The 22,461-nt window shown below is 39.8% G+C and overlaps 2 protein-coding genes across 4 annotated transcripts; one reads left to right on the top strand and one right to left on the bottom strand.

Annotated features, from left to right (window-relative positions):
• Nucleotides 1–17: 17 nt before the first annotated feature.
• RB195_004826 (uncharacterized protein) lies at nucleotides 18–16,661 on the top strand (the record flags this gene model as incomplete). 2 transcript variants are annotated; one of them, XM_064182850.1, is made up of 16 exons in its annotated part: nucleotides 18–170; nucleotides 606–713; nucleotides 798–983; nucleotides 1,349–1,453; nucleotides 3,483–3,635; nucleotides 3,687–3,836; nucleotides 6,461–6,558; nucleotides 9,647–9,797; nucleotides 9,859–9,960; nucleotides 10,648–10,767; nucleotides 12,923–13,001; nucleotides 13,069–13,214; nucleotides 13,292–13,375; nucleotides 13,436–13,553; nucleotides 14,174–14,262; nucleotides 16,548–16,661. In XM_064182850.1, the coding sequence occupies 16 exons, from the start codon at nucleotides 18–20 to the stop codon at nucleotides 16,659–16,661; spliced, it is 1,956 nt and encodes a 651-aa protein (XP_064034116.1). The 2 variants fall into 2 exon arrangements, with proteins under 2 accessions (XP_064034116.1, XP_064034117.1); XM_064182849.1 differs by lacking the exon at nucleotides 13,292–13,375 and having other exon boundaries at nucleotides 13,081–13,214.
• An 85-nt stretch (nucleotides 16,662–16,746) lies between these two features.
• RB195_004827 (uncharacterized protein) lies at nucleotides 16,747–21,179 on the bottom strand (the record flags this gene model as incomplete). 2 transcript variants are annotated; one of them, XM_064182851.1, is made up of 9 exons in its annotated part: nucleotides 16,747–16,813; nucleotides 16,988–17,022; nucleotides 17,098–17,226; nucleotides 17,307–17,393; nucleotides 20,419–20,527; nucleotides 20,601–20,730; nucleotides 20,785–20,902; nucleotides 20,980–21,079; nucleotides 21,133–21,179. In XM_064182851.1, the coding sequence occupies 9 exons, from the start codon at nucleotides 21,177–21,179 to the stop codon at nucleotides 16,747–16,749; spliced, it is 822 nt and encodes a 273-aa protein (XP_064034118.1). The 2 variants fall into 2 exon arrangements, with proteins under 2 accessions (XP_064034118.1, XP_064034119.1); XM_064182852.1 differs by lacking the exon at nucleotides 16,747–16,813 and having other exon boundaries at nucleotides 16,984–17,022.
• Between the last annotated feature and the right edge of the window lie 1,282 nt (nucleotides 21,180–22,461).

The following is a 22,461-nucleotide window of genomic DNA, read 5'->3' on the forward strand; positions in this document are numbered from 1 at the left end:
TCGACCGGACGGGCTGTATGTTGTTGTTCGCTGTTCTCGTGCTTCTCCAGCTCGAGTCTAATGCGAAACAGCTAGCTGCCATTTCTGGTTGTCCGGATTTGGACGTGTTGGAAACTGAGGTCGACGCCACTGCCGACTTCGTCAACAACCTTTTGTTGTGTTTCTGCAAGGTGATCCTCTTTTCCAATATTTTTTCCAAGTTTTCCCTCGCTTCTTCGCGTCCTACTGACCCGTTTTGTGTCCTACTGCCCTCTCCTTCAGAAACAATTTGTTTTGTTTTGCAGGTTTCCACAAACTAAGTTTCTGTTTTCCACCTATTCTGAAGCGTTCACACCATATTTCGGCCTGTTAGACGATTAAATTGTTAGCTACTACTCTACAACTTCACCACTCTGCCAGTACAAGCTTCAACCTAGAATTTCTTCCTATTTTCCACTTAGGAAGTTGACCAATTCTGTACCAAAATTCTCCCTGAGATGTCGTTTCGATCTTCTGTCATCATTTTTCTTTCTTTCTTCATCCGCATTTGCTTCCTATTCTCTTACTACGTGATTTTTTTAAAAATCTACTTTCACTACCTACGTAACCACATCCAAGTAATTAAGGTTCAACCAGAACAACGAGCCGACATATCCTGTCTCTACGGGTCCAATTCAGAACACCTCCAGAAGGCCACGAAAGCAGTTGCAGCAGCAAATTTCACTATTGATAAGGTATAGTAGATCTCAAAATTTGACTACTAGATGTTAGTGCCTAATTACCACTAAATACTCATGGACTCCACATATCCTTTGCAGATCAGCTTCCAACATATCGAATTTGCTGAAACGGGACTACCTTCTTTCGGCAAACTAGCTCCATCACTTACAACGCTAGAGATTCGAGAATGTACAAATTTCGATCCTTTACTCATTCCTGAGAACACTTTCAAAGGTCTGGAGACCTCGCTTAAAAACCTCACTATTGATTCATGCCACTTGAAGGTGAGTCATCCGAAAGTTCGCCTTGATCCGACGCTCAGTCCGGTTCAGAGCGTTCTTCGCACAGCCGCCGCGTACAGAAGGGCTACATATGTCACACACGTCATTACATATTTATATATATATTATATATATATATATATATATATATATATATCCACATACTATGATATATATAAGATATATATATATGCGTACATATGTGTATAAAAGTCATAAACTATACAGTTACAAATTTAACTATGAAACACATCTACATGGTCTACACGACATTTTACAGAGCGAATTAAAAATGAGGCAATGAGTCCCAAAATTCGCTATCAACAACACACACTCGAATTCATTAATTTGATCAATTTAACTTTCAGAAAATCCCTGACACACTCAAGGATCTCAATCAACTCGAGACTCTCATATTGGCCAACAATAAGTTCGAGAACATTTCTGCTAATGTGTTTAGGGAAAAAAGAGAGGTCCGTGTGAATTTTCTGTTTGCAGGTTTTTTTTATATATGTATTGATTTTTGTGGGCCCCTCCTTCTCCCCATCAATGACAAGAAATATAGATTTTTATGCTTTTTTTTATCAACCTTTTCCTCGTTCAGAATTTCATACTGTTCAAGCAGAAGTCGTGTTCTTTGCGGTCTACTAAATCTCAAAATGAAATCCCACGATCACTGAAATACATTTAAAGAAATGCAAATACCAGAGTTCATTTATGTGTTTGTCTTCTAGTATTCTAAGCAAAAACGTTGGATTCCGTTTTTCCTTTAATTATTTGCCATAGTCATTCTCATTCTAGCATTTTATTTTCAATTCTCTCTTAGACAGTTGTTTGTTAATTTCCATCTGAGGGTTATTATTCATATCATGCTAAATTTTCATAGAAACAATATTTTCTCAGAAATGCATTTCTCGAAAGAAGTGGAAAATCGTTTTTTCTCGGATGAATTCATTGCGATATTGCAGCAACATCCGAAGTGTGTCATGTCCGTAAAACATCTTATTATTGATTTACAACTGCACTCAGCGCTTCATGGTAGACAGTAACCTTTCCGCAAGTTCTGCGACTACACCGTTTTGGTACAAATACAACTCATTCGCTGAAATGTCACTGTGAAGACTATCAACCTTTGAATCGATCACTTTACGTTTCCATAACGCTCAAAGTCGTCCTCGATTTGTCTTCTTTCTCATTCCCGTCGCAAATGATTCGCTTTCACTAGTCCAAACGCATCCCCTCAATCTTGATCCCGATCCCCGACCGAATTACTGATGGGGGGTGAGATTGCACTTCAAATCGGACTTCCATGAAATCAATAATCATGAAAACTTCAACTGTTGCCCTTCGCACAGAAAAATAAACCTACATGGCAACAGTTTCACTGGTGGAGTGTCATATTAGCCACTGTAAACTGCTTGAATGACCGACAACGAACAACGCGACAAAATCAGGGCGAGACGGTATGATCAACTGCAAGACTCACGTCACACCAATATCTCACAGTGATTACATGTTGTAACGAAATTACAGTCGCAGTAGTACAACTGTAGCAGTAAGGATGTCAAAACGATTGGAACATCGAATAGGTGTCTAACTTAAAGGCATCACCCTACGAATCTGAGGTGGTGCAGATTTCAGGTGGAGTATTCGTACACGGATGGGAGACTATGGAGAGGAGGGTGATTCCGTCCATTTCTTCCTAATTGCCGTAAAAAACGGCCCGGAAAATGCGGCTCCGCACAAGACTGGCGCGCTCCAGTCGAATTCGTTGTGGAAAATAGTGCGCCAGAACGCCTGAAGACGTATCTTCCGGGCCGTTTTTCACGGCAATTAGGAAGAAATGGACGGAATCACCCTCTCTGCATAGTCTCCCATCACGTATACGAATACTCCACCTGAAATCCGTACCACCTGAGATTGGTGGAGTGATGCCTTTAAAATTTCGGATCTTACACACCGCTGATGTGTTTTTTCCGGCACATTTTAATTGGTGGAACAAAAGCTGCTCGCATTGCTGTACAAGTTCCCCTCTTTGAAGAGAAAAAGAGGACAAAGTAGAACCACATCTAGTCACGATGTTCACGGAACGCACACCATTTGGAGACACAGCTCGACTTATGGGAAGTCCCAGAAAGGGATCTTCCATATAAAAACTTATTGTTACTCCCTTAGTAATAATCAAATACAGTAGAGTCAAAACGACATGAAGCACGGTACAGTTGCGTAAAAGGATGCGCTTGACGTGACGCGGTGGAGACGGAATCATTGGACCAACTGCACCAATAAATGTTGCCGGTGAGGGTCCTCCTGGATCCTAACCGATACGTCATTTTGATCCGACTATATGTCAAAAATATATCAGCTAACTTCTGTTTCTTTCGGAAGAGGGGAAAATAAAATATCACAATAAGATCCGCAAGAAAAGTAGAAGTTACTAGAAATCAACATTAGATTAGTAGCTTCACTAAACTCCCGCATTGTCATGTTTTATATTTTCAGCTCAAATACCTCGACTTATCCGGCAATTTCATCACTAATATTGAGCCCGGCTCTTTCGAAACGCTGGAAAAATTAGAGACGTTAATTTTTGGTGAACATAACTACATTAATGGTACAGTTCTCGACGCTATTACATCTCTCAAATCACTTAAGGTATTTCCCTTCACCTGATAAAAAAACAGACTTTGACGTCCCTTTTTCCAGACCCTCGATCTTTCAAGGGCCGATGGGATTTTCGAGCCTCCTGTGGAGATATTTGACTCCATGAAAGAGCTGGAAGTACTTAAGCTGAGTGGATGCAGTATTTCTTCGCTCGAACCTGGCGCTTTCGCTTCGCTGAAGAATTTGAAACAGGTATTACTATAACTACACTAACATCTGTCCCATAAATCGCAATGACATCACACGGTTTCACAGTCAACGAACACTTATAACCTGTGCTCCCGAATCTTTACTTGCAGACTACGCTTCAAATCTGTACATTCACTGAGATTTTCTTTCATACGGTATTACGATATATTCTTTGACTTAAACAGCGAGAGGATGTCATAGCCTAACACTGCTATCCACATCTTTGCCGAAATGTGACATTGTTGCTCTCTTTTCATGTTCAGCACTTCCTTAATAAATTTTCTTGTTTAAGATAATGGTAAAAAGGAAGAAGTTGCACTGAAAATGCAAGAGCTAATTATCAACTCCATTTATTCGAATGTGGAGATGTTGTCTATTGTAATGTTCGTCCAAGCACTGTTACTAGAATTTATCAACGTTTCGAGAGTAGGTGAATATTCATAAAGGCGGCCGACAAAAGAAAGCTACTGAAGAAATTTATATCAAGATTTTCCAGAGAAGTTTATAGCAATCCACATCTGTCCAGTCGATGTTCCTAAAGATTTGGCTAAATTTTCAAAGATTCCGTTGTCTTCCAGGACCATCCAAAGTTATGTGTTGTGTACTTTGGTTTTCTTTTTCTTTTTATCATTGAAGAAAAATGCTCTCGTTTCACTTTACCCATTTGGATTTGTGCTACCGGAATGTTGGGTGAAGATTCTGTAAAAGACTGTTGGTAAAGAACAGGACGACCCGAGTGCATTTGCAAAAGTCGCGCTGACATTGAAAGAAACAGGATTGGGCACGTACACGCTATCCAGTGATTAGTCGAAGTTTATGTTGTTCGGAAGTCACGAAGGTCTGATGTCCAATGTCTGATGCCCAATCTATATTAAATCCATCCCTAAATATCAAATTCCTGAGCTGAACGAATCATGTTGCATTCAGTGCAAGTGCGGACTATGTAAATGCTACACAGCTCATTTGTTCTTGATGGAAATCAACGGTTTCTTCAAGGGTCTTCTACGAAACAGATCGACACGATGGTTGACGATTTTGAAAAGCAACAAAATCTTTGAAAATTTTTCCCAGATCTTTGCGAACATTGACCGGTTAAAAGCGGATTACTATAGACCTTTCTAGGAATCCTAATATTGATTAATTCACTAGTTTCCTGTGCTCGGCTAGATCTAGGTATTTTCACAATAACTTTCTGCTCCTAGAAACTCCGACAAATTCTAGTAACAAAGCTTGGATGAACATCCTAACGAACAATAACATTTTTCTTTCTTCGCAGCAAAAAAAAACTGCTTTGATAGTTAACTCTCGCACATTTCGACCAAGTTTTTGCATTTTACCAATAAAACAAAACTAAACTAAAACAAATAATTTTGTCAGCAAAGTGTAGGGCATGATAAAAGAGCAACAAAACAAACAAATAAACAGTGGTGCAAACAATACAAGAACTAAAAAAGTGCTGAACATTTGTGCTTTCATTTTTATTTTTTATTCTTTTATTCCTTTCTATTTTTTTTTCTTTTGTTCATTTTTGATCAGTCTGAAAATATAAATCTTCTTGCTTTACTTTTTTTTAATTGCATTTCTAATTTTTTTGTCAATCTAAATTAAAATGAATAAGTAAGTAAATTTAAATTTAAATTTCTCATAAATGCATTTCTTACATCTCTTTCAATCATATGTATTAGGTTCAATCAAAAGTAAATGAAAAATTGAAGCAAAAAATTAAAAGAGAAAGAAACTGCTAAACGGTTGTTCCACACTGCATGTAAATAGATATACATTTGTATGAAAATACATGTATACAAATATTTACATGTGTACAAATATCTACATGCATATGATCTATAAATTTATATTTGCTCATGTATATAAAGATACTAGATACTTACATACACACAAGAGAAATCTCACGAAAGGATGTACATACAACTCCTTCAGAGGATTTTCAACCTCCACCAAATCACATTGAAAACTACTGTCATTCTCCTAGTAATAGTCTCAAGTGATATGTTAACTTCTTTTTGGATATATATGTACATTATGCCTACGTATAAATCCATGCAAATCGCAGCGAATAGACCAGTTTGAACTGAAATCTTTTGATTTCAACCTCAAATACACCTGATTGAATGCTGAGAATCGGAAGAAAGAAATTATTCAAGAGTTAGGGTCTTCAATATTATTTCATTCTCATTTATAATCTATTCCAGTCGTCCAGCGAACAAATATAGAAGGCGCATAGTCTTGAGTAAATTCCTCGTCAAACAGCCCTAGTGTTTTCACAATGAGGTCTTCTCAATTTTCCTGCTAGTATGCAAGCTTCAGAGTTCGATTTCTATCATTTTTCCTAGCTGGTCTCGTTTTCATTAAATCCGAGCTTTGAATTCGCATCATTTGTGTGTTGCTGGTAGAATATGAATTTCTCAACGCAAATTAGTGTGTTTGCCTTGCTTTTGGAGCGTCCACTTCCGTCTATACCGAAGAGAACGGCGAACATTTGATCCGAGAAGATCTGCTTGTCTTGGTGATGGCTTCATGAGGCTTATATTAAATCAGTTCCTATGTATTTTGAGCTCTATGGAACTAAAGCAGATATGACTTTCCCGAAAAATAAATTGCTTTTTCAGCTTGATCTCCGCGTCAATCTCATTGAGAACATCTCCGCCTACGCCTTCGACGGTCTCTCTTCTCTGACGAGGCTTTCTCTGGCTGGAAATTACATAAGGTATACAAGCAAACAAAACGCATATATTTGAACTATCCATGTGTCAACTAGTTGGACAACCTTACAAGAATACTTCTACGTTTACGAAAAGTACATCCACTGTATTTCAAGGGTGCACAAGAGGAATTATGAGAAAGGCAGAGTAAACAAGAGTCAGAGGTAGAGAGATGTAGACAAAAAAAAGGTTTTGTGGCTGAAGAAGAATTCCAGAAAAAAAGCTTAAAGATTACGTTGTTGAGCTGAGGAGGTAGATGTGAATAAATGCCGACAATAAAAGAAATGGATTTCCTTGATACTATCCATAACAACATAGTAAGCCCCTAAGAACTGCTCCCTAAGTACGGCAGTGAAGACAAGCAGAACAATCAAGACAGAGATAAACTACGTGGCGCTACTCATAACCCTGCTAGACGGATTTTCATCCAAGGGTTCTCTTGAGAAGTAACCGGAGATAATAAAGAGGTTTCCTCAAGAACTCTTCACCTTCAACGTAGTTTGCGCTCTAAAAACTAGCACGCAAGCTTCCGCGGAGTCGAAAGCGATGTCCAATCTAATCCTCGAAAAACGACTGACATACGGGATCCCAGCGCGAATTGATCACAGTAAACCTAATCAGACTGTACGATAACATTTGCAAATGTCAAAAATCCTCGTAAATATGTATATTCGATAGGCTTAAAAAGAAATTACAGAAAAACCAACAAATCGATATCGGATCGATCTCTTTTCCTTCAGACAAAAAAAAAGATGCGGTGTTCTCTGAGATGGTCACAATATAGGAGAAAATAAACGTTGAATCAGTAGTAGGAAGAATTGACTATTTACCTCTCACAATATAGGAGCACATATACGAGGGAAAAGAGAAGATTTTCAGAACCGTGAAATAATTATTGCTACTCTCGCATCTCTCAAATTCCTTGATCTTTTTAGCACTTTTCGAAATTCATCAAAACTATGATGAGAGATCCTTTGTAAGAATGTTCCAATAAGCTTAGGAAGAAATGGAATAAAAACTAACAACTCGTTGAGTTTACTGAATTTGATTAACAATCCTTATCTCTACCGGTGTAACGATAATGTCTAAGACGTTCTGGATTAGTGTACTATCTTATGTTGAATTTTTGAAGAAAAAAAAGAATTGTACATCGTCCAATATTTCGGATTCGTGAACATTATCATGGAAATTCGTGGACACAATCACTATACTGACCAAAATGACAGCCCTACGGCATATCGCGTGGACCGCTACTTATCACTAGATGTTTCTATAAATTCGTGCCCGACCCAAAAATAAAATTCAACAAGTGGAATTTTGAAAAAAATATAGTTTTGTTGCTTAAGAATTTAGTCTCCATTTTTCCGTACAAGTTTAAGCTTCCCAGCAATCTCCTCAGATATAATTCCTGATTTTACTTCGACTAAAGCACTCACAATATCGTCACAAGTGTCTAAAGACCGTCAGAGCGGAATTGATCTTCCAAACGGAATTTTCCGCTTCGAAATGTGTTAAACCATATTTTAGTTGCTACGAGGGCAGGAGCACGATCCAAATAAACGTCCAAAATGTCTTTTCTGCAGTCCTAACACTCATGCCCTTTCGAAATTCCTATAGCATTACATGCCGCAAATGCACTTTTTCATCCTCCATTTGGAGAGAAATTCCCTAAAGCACAAACCTACTTACGACTTGTTTAAATGACACTTTGAATTAAAATGATACAATACATTGTAATCTTTACAGTGTATGTAAAAAAACAAACAAAAATACCGCAATTTAACCACGCATTACATTCTATTCCCATCCATGAAAATCGGGTACGAACTTACGCAGTTATCCAATACTTAAGCAATTTCCGCACACGGATATGCAATTTCTGAGAAAAGGATCTGGCAAACATGATGAGGGCAACGCACGCGGGAGGGGACAAGGGAGGGGGTGGATAGATGGACATGTGGAGGGGTATACCACCAGGAAGCACTGCGCATACAATTGTCAGGACTATGAAAGGACTCACAATATTTCATTTATGTTCTAACAAATTACTTTCTTTAATTGTTAAGCAGTGTTTATGCACCAATATTCCTGCTTATTCCACTTTCTTCTGCCATCGTACCAATCACGTAAAACGAGTTAAAGGCAGCATACCACGAATCTGGGGTGGTACAGATTTCAGGTAGAGTATCCGTATACGGGGTCGTAGATTATAGAGACCGGGGTGGTTCCGCTCATCTCTCCCTGAATCACTGCAAGCAGTCGACCCCTGAATGCTGTTTTGCACGATGCGTTCTATTGCAGCGCGCCACCTTTGCACGCTGTAGCGCCCCTTACTGCCTATCGGGGTAGTCTGAATTGATTTTCAACGAATCGCAGGGAGGAGGCGGTGCAAGGGGCGGAGCGTTGCAATAGATGGCGTCGTACAAAACAGCATTCTGGAGGTGGCTATTTGCAGTGATTCAGGGAGAGATGAGCGGAACTACTCCCGTCTCCATAATCTACGACTCCGTATACGAATACTCCACCTGAAATCCACACCACCTCAGATTCGTGGTATGCTACCTTTAAATTAAAAGCACCAGTGCTTTCGACGCGGTGGGACCGTGTCCACACAATGTATTGTTTTCTGAAACCAGCGCACCAATTTAACGCCGTCAGTTGTGTCTCACTGATTTCTGCAATTTCGCTGCGCACACACGCGTAACAAAATAAGTCCGTTATTTTATAGCACGGTAACATCTGTCCAGATAAACAGAAAAGGCTAAAATATCGTCATAACATTATCACTTCACCTTCTTTAGTGTGACAAAAACTTGCCAACGAGTACATAAACTGTCGATTTCTTTGGCGCACAAATTCGAAATCGTGGGGCACGTTTCATCGCATTTTGGTGTCAATGCACCAATCTGACGCTACAGGACTCGCATTACTTCACCTTATTTCTTCCCGGCACCGGGACGCTTATTCGAGATCTTGGGACACTTCTCGGCGCGCGCTGGCACACTAATTTGACGACGGTGGTCCCATCTTTCCATGAAGGGAACAAAGCCAGAATTAAACTCGTTTAATCCCTACAATTTCATGCATTTTAAGACACCTCGATGATGACCGTTGGATTGGCCTTCGCGATCTTCAGGAGATTGATCTTGGATGGAACGAAATCAGCGACCTCTCGAAGGACGTATTCTTATCTCTTGCCGAGAACCTTACCTCTCTTAACCTAAGGCATAACCCTCTTAAGAAGGTGAGACTCTTTGAAATCACAACCACATGCAAAGCAATAGAGGGAAGTTACACCTGTTTAGGTGCCAAGTACTGGCCTGAAAAATCTACGTTCTCTGTTTCTCAGTGAGTGCCCGTTAACAAGCATTGGTCCGGAGCAATTAATGGATTACCCGAATTTGGAGGTGAAACTTGTTAATTTTCAAAAAACAAAATAGCAAAACATCTTTCTCGAACCATTCCATCATTTCCTTCAATCGGCATTAGCTAACACTGGTAACCCTCCTTTAAAGGGTTTCTTCCTTAGGCAACATACAACGAAACTCTTTAGGAATACAAAGCGAAATAGCGAAAGTTAGTTCAGCACTATACGCATGATCACGCTCAGTTCGCCCAATAGTCCAAAGAAAAAAATGCGTGGGAAGAACCTTCGTTGCATCTCTGTCCGATACGATGCAAATTTTTGCGCGATAGAACGCGAACAATTCCGTCATCATCCAACGTCCGCACTCCAACTAACATAAACTGAAGTAAGCAAGCCGAATTTGCTCCACTTGCACAATCGCAACCCTGTTCCGGAATGGAATCGTGCTACTAAGTTGAATCGTTGGGAATCAAAATCAATCAATCAATGAAATCACAGCAGTTTCACACGACTTTTTCTGTATTACTAAAGGAAGTTGAGCGCAATCACACTCACATTAGTAAACTACACCAATACCGCTACTTATTAGCATAGGGATCTCAACATCGTCAATTCTGTAATACGCTGCCTTAAACCCGCTGAGCTTTAACAAACATATGCCTTCGATACATCTGAGAAAACTCAAGGAATGGTAAGATCATCTTTAGCACTCATCACAATTTTTCAGATGCTGGATGTCTCCAAGTCCAATTTGACATCTCTGGCCGCCGATACATTTAAAAACCAAAAAAATTCGCTGACGACGCTTCATCTTGAGCGCAATAAGCTTACTACTCTCGATGGAGAGGTACGAAATCGCTAATCACTTTTTTTCACTGATCACATTTTCCTCTTTAATTTTAGTCTTTCTCTTTTACAGTTCTCCTTATAGCTATACTTGCTTCTTCCGTCCTTGCTTTCATACTTAATTTTGCAAGTCTCGCTTCACCTATGTTGCGATTACGGCTTAAAATTCGTTCACCCTCTCTGTCTTTTTCTCCCTATCCCTCCCCCTCAATTATCATGTTACCTGCTTTTTTCCTAACTGCAAAACGAACTTCCATTCTTCTGTCCTCCCTTTACATCTCAAATCTAAGAACAGTAAAGAATCGCTTAATGCTCTTACACCCGCGATATGCAAAGCTTCAGAACTTTCAAAATCCTCCGGCAGTCAGAGAAAATTTCGTGCGAACTATTATAAGTATTTGTTAAAACTTATTATAAATATAATTATTAAAATAAAGCACTGAAGCGCAAAATGTGGGATTTCACTCAAAAAAAGGTGAACTTTGAAAGTGCATTGCAACTTGCACTGTGAGGACCATCAAAGGAGGTATAGTGAGGTCAGAACGACATGAAGTGCGGTGCAGTTGCGTAAATGGCTGCGCGAAGGAGAAAGCGGTTGGAATCGAGATGGGACCATTGCGAACTGCAGCGATGGATTGTGCTAGCAAGGGTCCCACAAAGATTCTTGTTGATACACCGTACCGCTTCGAGCGCAGCCACTTATCCAGCTGCATCGTGGCTCATGTTGTTTTCACCCAACTATACTTTTTTCATACGTTATATAATGATGGATATGCTACGAAGTGCAAAAATCGGAAATTTTGATGAAATAAGTATAGCTTCAGTTTTTTTATTCTCTTTATACGTGCAAATCTTTATGCAACGTAGCTTTTCGGAACCAGACAGTTTCTTTTGTGTAGTCATTTCTTAGCTTAATTAACTAAAATTAACCTACTTTTAATTCAACATTTTAGCACTGCAAATCTTCTTTATGAGGAATACACCTAATTTTTTCTGGCCTTACTCTTCCTTACATCTATATTTCCTAGTTTTAAAGAAAAAATTCCTCTAGATTGTCTTAGATATTTATAAATCTCCCTAGAAAGTACAAAATTGTTCTGACATATTTAAAAATATCATCAGTATATGTAAGAAAAAACAACTGTCACATTTCCACTGTCCATGTAGAAAAAATAGGTCAAATATCAAAGATGTCGATAATTGTCAGAGGGCACTTTTTACAATATTTAGCCACAATCTAATATCCTTGCAGTCTTTGTCGCATTCCACAAACCCCAAATGGTAGATTTGTACCAAAAGCGAAAAAAATGTGAAGTGGATCATTGCTGGAAGATATCCTCAATGAGCTATGCGTATTCGTGACCAGTTTCGTCGATTACCGTAGGGACCAAGTTCCGTCCAAATCTGTACGGTACAAACAGCAAAACACAATAATTGCCAAAAGCAATGTTCGCTGGCTTCCTCATCTTGTTCCGCTCTTCATCATCATTTACTACGGCACTATTGAACTCCCTTTGCAACATATGGTGCAAAACTTTGGCCGTTAGCGCGGCGCTGGCAAACTATGTAGGGTTCCGGTTCAATTACTCAAGTTAGAGCTTCACTTGACCTTTGAGTATTTAGTGGCGATTTACGTCGGACGGACGGACAGACGGACATTCTTGCACCTTACATAGCAGCAGATTTCGGGTGCTTGTAACGGGGATAAACTACTGCTTATGGGCTCCCTCAACATCTTTTGAATGCCAAGAGAAGTTTCTGCAAAAGAGAACTGCGCCATTCTTTCCTCTATTCTCTTTTGTTGTTGCTCTGCTCCTAACTACGAAAACAACTTAGGATTACTTCGATCACTTCTTTCTTGCTCTTCACAATTGGCACATCCAATCATTCCATTATGATTGTTTTTGGTAAATTCTTCATAGAGCAGATAATTCGTCACATTTGTTTCTGTCCTTCTATTTTCTTCTGTCTTCTCAGCCTTTTCGACAACAGTATCGTTTTTGCTTTTTTAAAATTTCCTTGAATTTTTCTGAACGCTAAAAAATTGCAGTAGTTCCTTTATCCTGACTCTTGTATTCCACGCTTTTCATCATCTTTTAATTGTGTTGAACTCTTCGACGCAGAGTGTCGGTACTGATTGCTACGCCTTCCTACAGATACTTCAAAACCTCCCTGCACTAGAGTACCTAGACATCTCTGGCAACCCTTTCATCTGCGATTCCGATATCGCTAAATGTGGGTCTCCAGTGATTAGACACGCAGACATCCGCAGAACTGGTTTCCTGAACATATCGCTTTTCAGTCATTTTTGCAGTCGAGGACCGCTACAAGTTCTCCGCAAAAGAAAGCAAGGAATTCCTGCTTGCTAACGCTAACGACACTCTCTGCGACCGTCCTTACACGTTAAGGCACCAACCACTTCTTGACGTCGATTCGAATTCCCTACAGGTTGGATAGGTTTTGATTTTCTTTTCCCGATCAAGGAAAGTCTCCAAAAATAAAACCTTTTTCCGCCTTATGACGAGAAATCCGACACTACTACTATGTTGCCAACCACTACTCCTGAGTCCGAGTCTACAACTCCGGAAATCGTTACTCCTTTCACATTGGTTGGTTACAAACACACACATTGATATACCATAGTCTCATGGATAAAAGCGACAGTTCAGCCAGATATCTTCGTTGGAAGCAAAACCAATGAGACATTGTTCAAAGAAGAACCACGGCGTGAAGTGTACGATCTGAACAAGGTGAACGATCCTAAAGGCGCCAAAGAGCAGCCAGAGGGTAGGTGGCTAAGTAGAGGACGCGTAATCGTGAAAAATGACTGGTCAACTATCATAAGCAGTGATCCACAACTGTAGAGACACATCAATCGTGCCCTTAAAGACAGCGTATCACGATTTTGACGTGGAACGGAAACCGCAGCAGAAGTCTAGAGTTCTGGTTGTAGACTGTGGAACGTAGCGTGGTTTCGCTCATCTTTTCCTAAACGTCGTGAAAAATGGCGTGGAACCATTCTAGGTCCAACGGGGTACATTAGGGCGCGCACCCTTGCACACGATCTCCTCAGCAGCATATTCATAAGTTTCACTTGAATAGCCTGGTGATGAGACCTCATTAATACCAGCTTGCACATGGAGGCGGCTCGGTGTACAAAGTCAACACGTTGCAACTGACTTCGTAGGAAAGAACGGCGTCTTCCACGCCCATTTTTTTTTACGAAGATTAGGGAAGGACGGAAACACGCTGTCTTCCGTGGTCTACAACCCGAACCATAGACTATCGTCGTGGTTTTCGGACCACGTCAAAATCGTTGCCTTTAAGTGTTATCACCTACAAACTTGTCGTACCAGTCGACAATTTCAATTTCAACAGATATACTGTTTCAAATACCATATTTTTAGGCGAGGGAAGTTACGCCATGCATGCTACCGTAGTGGTGATCGCTGTCGTATCTGCGATTGCCATCGTCGCTGTCGGATTGTTCATGAGAGTGAGTGATTCGCGCAGTACAGAACAGTGAATTGTTACCGAATGGAGCTTACAAAACAACTACTCAAATTCTCATACTCTTTTTTCCTAATAAGTTGTAAGGACGACAAAAGTGACAGTGACAAAAGTAGGGGGGAATGATAGACATCTCAGATTCGGACGGATGATCGCATTGGGATAATGGACATTTTTCTCTACGCCTCTCTAAAAGTTCTTTTGCTCATGAAATGTACATCAGATATTTAAACATAATTTTTACTGCTACTATATGCTATAGCCTTTCTACTTATAATCCCAACGGTGGAATGTGATGAATTCGCACAATATTTGCAAATTCACGTTCTTTTTTTTTCGCCGCTCTTTCATAACCTCCTCCGCCTGCGTCTATTTCTTTGAAAAAGAAGCTCGGAAGCAGCACTTCACGATCTGAAGTGAGACTTTGTTGCTGTAATGGAATTCGAAGTTTTTTTTTTTGTCAAACTTTGGAATAGATTCAACTAATCGCAATGGATTTCTCAGGAACCACCAAATGTTCATTTTTTGTAAGAATTCACAAAAATCTCCAACTTTTGAGGTATCACTGTTGTTTCGAATGAAACTTTAAAGAGTGACTTTCAAAGAAAGAGAGAGCATTTAAACTGTCGGCTAATTTCAAACTTAGAGCTATTCTCAGCATAGTTTAAGGCACCTGGCTGACAAAATTCCAGTTTTTGAAGCAAAAACACGTTTGAATCGAATAAAAATCAAATCAAATGTAAATAACTCTAAAAAAAACTTAATCGACGGACAAATAAATACTCTCAAAGAAAACTGGACTGTAGTCTGACACTGCGCCATGTTTCAAAATTTTTGCATGCAGTTTAGTTCAAATCGGTCCTTCTGGCAGGATTTTACATATGGTACATACATACACAGATTTAGATGCAGATGTTTCATATGTAAGAGGAAATCTGCGTATGTATATGAAAACAGAATATATATATATATATATATATATATATATGTATATATCTGCTTTGGAAATTCATTTCCCTAATCATATAGGATGGTCGTATCGTTTCGTCACATTTCCCGTAGTCGATCGCTTAGAAAAAGTAACAGTAGCAGCGTCTAGATAACAGCCAGAAGACAAAAAAGAAGAAAAACTTTCCGTCACGTGTTTGGCGAGATAGCCTGCAGAAAATCCGTTGAGATAAGAAAGCAACAATTCTGCAGCTACTATCATGGCCTTTCACACTTTTGCCGCTAAGATGCTTTCTCTTTGGTCAAGGATAAACCTCCGATATAGCACTTTTTTGTGCACATTAACAAACTTCTATTATTCCTTTTCATGTGGGTAGAATTGCGATCGGCAAATTTTTGATGTCAACTATTTCGATATGGCGTTCAACTGAACTTCAATCCAGCACTCGCGCTTAAACGCATCACCCCACGAATCTGAGGTGGTAAGGATTTCAGGTGGAGTATTCGTATACGGGATCGTAGATTATGGAAAGAAGAGTGATTCCGTCCATTTCTTCCTAATTGCCGTAGAAAACGGACTGAAAGGTACCGCTCCGAGCGTTCCGGCGCGCTATTTTCTGCGAATAGTTCGATTGGAGCGCGCAAGCCTTTTACACGCGCCGCATCTTCCGGACATTTTTCTACGGCCCAGAGGATGCGGCTTCGAACGTTCCGGGACGCTATTTTCAACGAAGTGTTCGATTAAAGCGCGCAAGCCTTGTACACGCGCTGCATCTTCCGGACATTTTTTTTAGGAAGAAATGAACGGAATCGCCCCCCTCTCCATAATCTACTATCCCGCATACGAATACTCCACCTGAAATCCGTACCACCTCAGATTCGTGGGGTGATTTTCTAATAATTGTTCCTAGTTCTTTTTCTAATTCTCCCAGGGACAACTTTTCCCACATCTCAACTCAGTCGCCAAGCAGTATCGGAAATGCTACTGGCAAAAATCCGATTGTCATGTACTTCTAGCACAGCCTTTAGAAAATTAACTCCAATTGGTGCTTTCTCTCTTATATTTCCAAAACCACAACCTTTTTTTTAACGTCTTTGACTCCACAGTGAGCAGTTGGCCTATTTCCTACAATTTTTTTGACGCGTGAGAAAAAAAAAGAATGGGTTCAACAGCTCTCAGAATATTCATAACATTATAAGGAGCAGAAGATCAATACCAAGAATGAAATGAAAGTGCTCAAAATCAAATCACGCAACGAGGGGAACTAACTAGTACTAGCTAACTAACCTGCCCATAACCAGAATCTATTCGTTCTTTTTCAGAAGCAACGGAAAATCGATACCGAACAAGAAAAACAAAAGGGAAAGAAAATTTCGAAGCTGGAAGATGGCATGGTTGAAATAGAGCTCGAATCCAGCTCTCCAAGTAAACGATAACCATCGAACACTATCTAGCAGCTTACCCATTGGTAACTATGTATTTATAGTTTTAAATCATACTTTAGGTAGGTTTACACGTTCGCTATCTTATCATAATACATATGCCGCATGAAGTTCCCGAATTTCGTTGAGAACACTTTCCTCTGCACCTTCATTACTTCGAGCTATTTGTTGTTCACAAACATACTGTAGTTGTTTAAATTTTTTTTCTGCTCCACCCCACACGGGATAAGATCACACCACAACGTGTCATCGTTTCTTTGGCAAGGTGCCTTGCAAGATTACTATTGTATTGTTTATGAAATAATACTGTTTCAACTTACGGTACTATTGTGACATTGTCGAAAAGGTAGCCGACCTGAGAAAGAATAAGATAATCAGTCAACAAAATATACTTCTGGATAACAATTTGTGAAATCAAGTTCAACCAAACCTTTGGAGCTTCTTTGGACAGCCTTCCGCTGGCGTTCACTATAAAGTAGCAAACCAGCTGCCTGCTCACATCCAGTACTGTTTGGAACAACAAACCCAGTGCATGGATACCCATTTTATTCTCCGATTCCTGAGAAAAACTATGTCTAGAAAAAGCGAAAAAAAAAACACGAATTGATAGGAAGGAAATTGTACAAGTCCACGACATACCATTTTAATCACATTTTGTACATGCAAAAATATATATCCGAGAAGGTAGAATTGTGCCCGTCCAATATGGCGTAACTTTTGTTTCATCTAAACGAATGTTCATGAATTGATTGAATCGGGGAACTATGTACTTGGTCACAAAATGTATAGACAAGTGGCATCTTTTCAACAGTCAAGAGTATTAGATGCAATGTTTAGAGTATGAAAAAAAATCAGAAAATAAAAAAGAGAAGAGATATGACAGCAAAGCAACTCGACAAGTGGACGACGTTTTGGATCCATTCCAAGAGCCCCGAATATGAATCTCAAAGAGAAATCCCTCTATATTACGCGGGAACACGCTTCCTATTTAAGTTTGCTATTTTGAGTGCGCTAGTCACATCTATATTGGGCATATTAATGGTTACTTCTACATTCTATATTGGGCTGACCACGGGTATCTAGCTGAGGCAAGAAATCCTCCGACACTAAGGTAATCCTTACACTTCCACTTGTACTATGAGTCCCTACAGTAGACCTAGGATTTTCTATATTGGGCTGATAAGCGTTTGATCAGAGAGTCTTCTTTGAGGCTCTGAAGAAGGCGATTTCACCGAAACGTTAGCAAATAATAAAGGATTGTAACAACCAGCTGCGTACGGCTCAAATTAAGACCACATACTGAATCACCATTCCGAGGATGTCTGATGATGATGAATGTCGTACTTGGAGATTAAAAAAAAGAACAGCAAAAGCGCGAGCAGTGCAGCACAGCAAGCGATCTGGCTCAATCCTACCAACAATTGAAAACGGAAATCAGAAAATGGGACAAGAAAATTTCGTGCCTTTTCTCACTCGGACAACCGAAATAAACAGGGTGCAGCCCAAGTGCGAAGGACAGAGCTATCGCCAACGCTATTACGACACAGCTCAAGGAAATCAATTTAAAAGCTATTGTGATAGCTAATTACTCTTCAGCATAGTCAAGTTAATCTCATAGTCTGGATGTATCTCGGTTGAGTAAGAATCGAAGCCAGGAGATAGAAAATTGAAAAGGATTAAAGGTGCAACGTTGGAGAATTCTAGTAAAAATTAGAAGCAACTAGATTTCATAAACAGTTTTCGAAGTAATCTACATACTATAGTAAGAGAAAAGATGGGAAATATGCTTAGGCAAGCTGAACGCTAACAGTTACTGTACTTTAGAAGGTTTCATAGCAGAATTGACGTTACCGTACGTTGCGCAAACTCGTACGTTATGACGCATCACCATCGTGTAAGCTTACATGCAATGCTTAGTGAGTCGTTGGGGAGGCCCCCCACCCGGCCCCCCGGAAAAAAAAAACCCCCCCCCCCCCCCCCCCCCCTAAAAAAAAAAAAAAAAACCCAAAAACCCCCCCCCCCCCCCCCCCTTTTATATTAAAAAAAAACCCCCCCCCCCCCCCCCCCCCCCCCCATAAAAAAAAAAAAAAAAAAAAAACACCCCCCCCCCCCCCCCCCACAACCCCCCCCCCAAAAAAAAAAAAAAAAAAAAAAAAAAAAAAAAAAAAAAAAAAAAAAACCCCCACCAAAAAAAAAAAAAAAAAAAAAAAAAAAAAAAAAAAAAAAAAAAAACTAAACTCAATCGAAAAATCAAGAAAAAAAATGGTTGGAAAGCCAAAAAAAATGTCAGGAAAAAATCAATTGAATGTGAGGTCAAATCAAACAAGAGAATAGCGAAATAACCTTTTCTTGACTTCTCGACTCGATGAAGTCAACAATGTAGCAACTTAGGGTTTGGAGCAGAATGGGGGCTAGGAGGCGTAACTTAACAACGGAACGATGAACACTACAGCCTTTCCAGGTACGGACTCACTCACAACCTCCGCCACTTTACGAGCGAGAGAGTGCATCTGCAGCAAGTATAGCGAACGTACTGTCTTTAACAGAACGTTCGCTGCCAATTTACTACTAGCCTAGAGCTACACGAATTCGTAGCTTCACGAAGAAGATAGGGCAGACGGTAAGAGGTTTCCTTGTGACAGCACGACTGATGGTTGTCTCGAAACCGCCTCAGTGCCAGCCAAGCCCTCCACTCCTGCGAGATCAATAAATTGGCTTTAGACGTGTCTGAGAGGATAAAAACACTGACTTGACATCGGCTAGCCCCGCAAGCCAGGGCTGCACGGGCGCTCATAAACCTGAAACGTTTCTGACTTAATATCGAACGCGTTGGCTCATTCCCGAAAGGATTGATCAACGCCGTCCACTTTATCCACCTTATCGAACCAGCTAGGGTAGTTTGACACACAAATAAACCTTGAGACAATTACAAATCCGTTGAAACTCGCTTGGATAGACGCTCCCTTTTATTGGACGAAAATAAAAACTCTAAATGTTAGTAGTGTTTGAATGGCAAAAAAAAGACGAAAAAAAATGAATAAAAGCGTGTGATATCTCGTGGATTTACTAGGAGGTGTAGTAGTGTGCTAAATGATCAACCTTTGACTTGCGCAAACCACAGATGCTGAAAGTGAAACGGAAAGACGCGTACCCTTACTCTCACCACCCATCAGCTGCCTAAAAGATACGGTCGAAAAGAGCGCGCTAAGTAGTAAGCGTGTTAAGTAAAGGTATCAAGGCTACGGTTACCAACATTTGGGGACTTTGATCTCAATCTTTCGAACAACTATTCCCACTTACGCAGTTCCAATACAAAAAAAAATATTTTAATCCATTCTACTCAAACTCAGCACCATTACAAATTAAACGATGCGAGACCAAAATGACGGGGCTGTTGCAGGCAATCTCTGCATCAACATAGGCTGGGGTTCTCCCAAAAATTAAGAAGGGATGTAATCCTGGGACATTAGAATGAGACGGCAAGCAATGAGCCTTGTGCCACGACCATAACCGATCCGCTTCTATCAAGGCCGCAGCGAGATATTCAGGAATAAATCTTTCTAAGCCGAAAACCCTCGGGATATGAGACTTCACATGGAGACAAACATTCCCCAGTCGGAACTCTTCTTAGATAAAGAATGTAGTCCCACCTTAGAATTGTTTGTAGAAGAGATAGGTAGTAAATAACGACCGTTCTCGCAATATACACCATGTATATTTAGTATTATTCTTTAAGAAGTATTGAACTTACTTTATCGAGAACTTCACAGTGACATACATATCTCCAGTCACAGGCACATTCTTTTACAACCATTTCAAACTCTTCTGATAGCAGTGGTTCAGGAAGTTGTCTTAAAAACCTAGAAAGAATAGCTTCACCTTGGATTTCAGGAGCCATAAGATTGTAAAAAAAAATTCATGAAGAAAGGGTACCTTTTCACAAGACCAGCAGCTTCATGGGCCTCGACAAACTTCAATGGAGAGCCTTCATTAGCTTTCTTCTCCAACTCATCCAAACGAGATTTAGGACTCGAAACCCTATATATTCCCTCAAGATCTAACCCTACAAAGCATAGTAAGTGAAATTTGTCCACTGGAAAGGTATAGCAGAATTCACCGTGTGTTTCAATGTAGTCTATCGCATTCCGGAAAAAGACGGGAAGCGGAACTCCATCTAAACTTGGATCTAGTTCTACGGCCGTCTCGAGATGAACTCCAAGTACTTGTCGTAGTGACTTAAAAAAGCAGAAAAATAAAACAGTGTTGTCTGCGAGATCAAAACACTTGAGTGTGACAAAAGCTACTGTTTCACCTCCGTTTCTCCTGTCGAGCACTCCATATCCGTCTTCTCAGTTGTCTCATCCAATTTTTTCCATTTTCCTAACATTTTTTTAGTTGATTTTCGTGAAACGCTGAAGAATTAAGATATTTCCAAATTGTGGTCATATACGTAAAATTGACAGACAATCTGAGTCCTTTTCGTTTCTTCTCCTTTTCCAACTCCTCCACCATACTACGACGATCTCCGTAACAGAGCGACGTCTGAATTTCAGCCTAAGGCTATCTGCTCTACAAATAACTCAACAACTGAGCTGCAAGTTGAAGAAACCGGACATCCAACCGATAAATATGAACACATCACGCCAATCATTAACATTTTATTTTCTGTAGAAAAGAAGATATTTACACGAGCAACTGCTGTGAACTCGCCCATTGAGAAAAGCTTCAATTCCGTGAAAATTGAGTGAGTTGCAGTTATTTTTGGGAATCCATGAAGGAACGAAAAATGTCACGAAATCTTCCAGTGACTTAGTAGCTTTTGAAAATCGCACTTCAATTTCTAATCTCCTACATATCAGTGTTGCCACATCATCGTTGGATTACAAGCATAAAATTTACATTAAAAACAGGCAAAGGAAAATGTTTCTTGTCAGTAACGTATACCAAAAAACCAGAGAGGGCAAAAAAGTTACAATTAGAACGGTAAAGAATTTTGCTCTGCAATGACTTGCCCAACAGAAATGCAGTACACTTTCTCTACGAAAAATCATCACCAGGAACAAAAAAAGACCTTTATGTGTTAAACTCTCATACAACAGTCAATAATCTGGAGGACGTTCGGTTAAAAAAAAAAGATAAAAAGCTAACAGTTATTCAAATTAATATTAACACAAAGAGTGTTAAAGTAGTTGAAGGGTACCGCCAAGTGGTACGTTGAGGTCGGTGAGGCTTCCTTCGCTGTAGCTTCTGATGTAGAAAACAAACACAACACTGACATATATTAAAATTTAAATCTGAACGCAGTTTCCAAAAAACAAATTTACAAAAGAATTCATTTATTCTTTCATTGAATGGAGGTCAGTAGGTCAACCACCAAAAGTCTTGGCTCTCTGGCCCCACAGAGAAAAAGGTTGTTGGGTTTGAATGTTGCTATCAACGGATAGGATTGTGGCCCAAATTCTTGTGGCCCTGCCAATTGGCCTAAGTTAGCCAAAAGTAGCAGTTCTCGTTGATTTCAATAGTTTTTTTTTTCAAAAACAGGTCTTCACCGATTTAATTAATATGCCGAAAGGATGCCACATCCTCAGCGAGCGAAACAGCCCCAGAAGTAGTAATTTTAAAAGAAAAAGAATCGGGCTGGCCCCCTCCAACTACTTTTTAACCAAACAAAAAAATAAGTAAGAGACATCGACAAAGAACATTTCTGAAACAAGGGCATAACAGTAAGATGAATATAAACTGACTGTACGTGGTTACAACGTATTTAAAATATCATCCAGGAAGAAAACTCCAT

This window comes from Necator americanus, chromosome I (assembly GCF_031761385.1).
Source record: "Necator americanus strain Aroian chromosome I, whole genome shotgun sequence".
Lineage (NCBI taxonomy): Eukaryota > Metazoa > Nematoda > Chromadorea > Rhabditida > Ancylostomatidae > Necator > Necator americanus.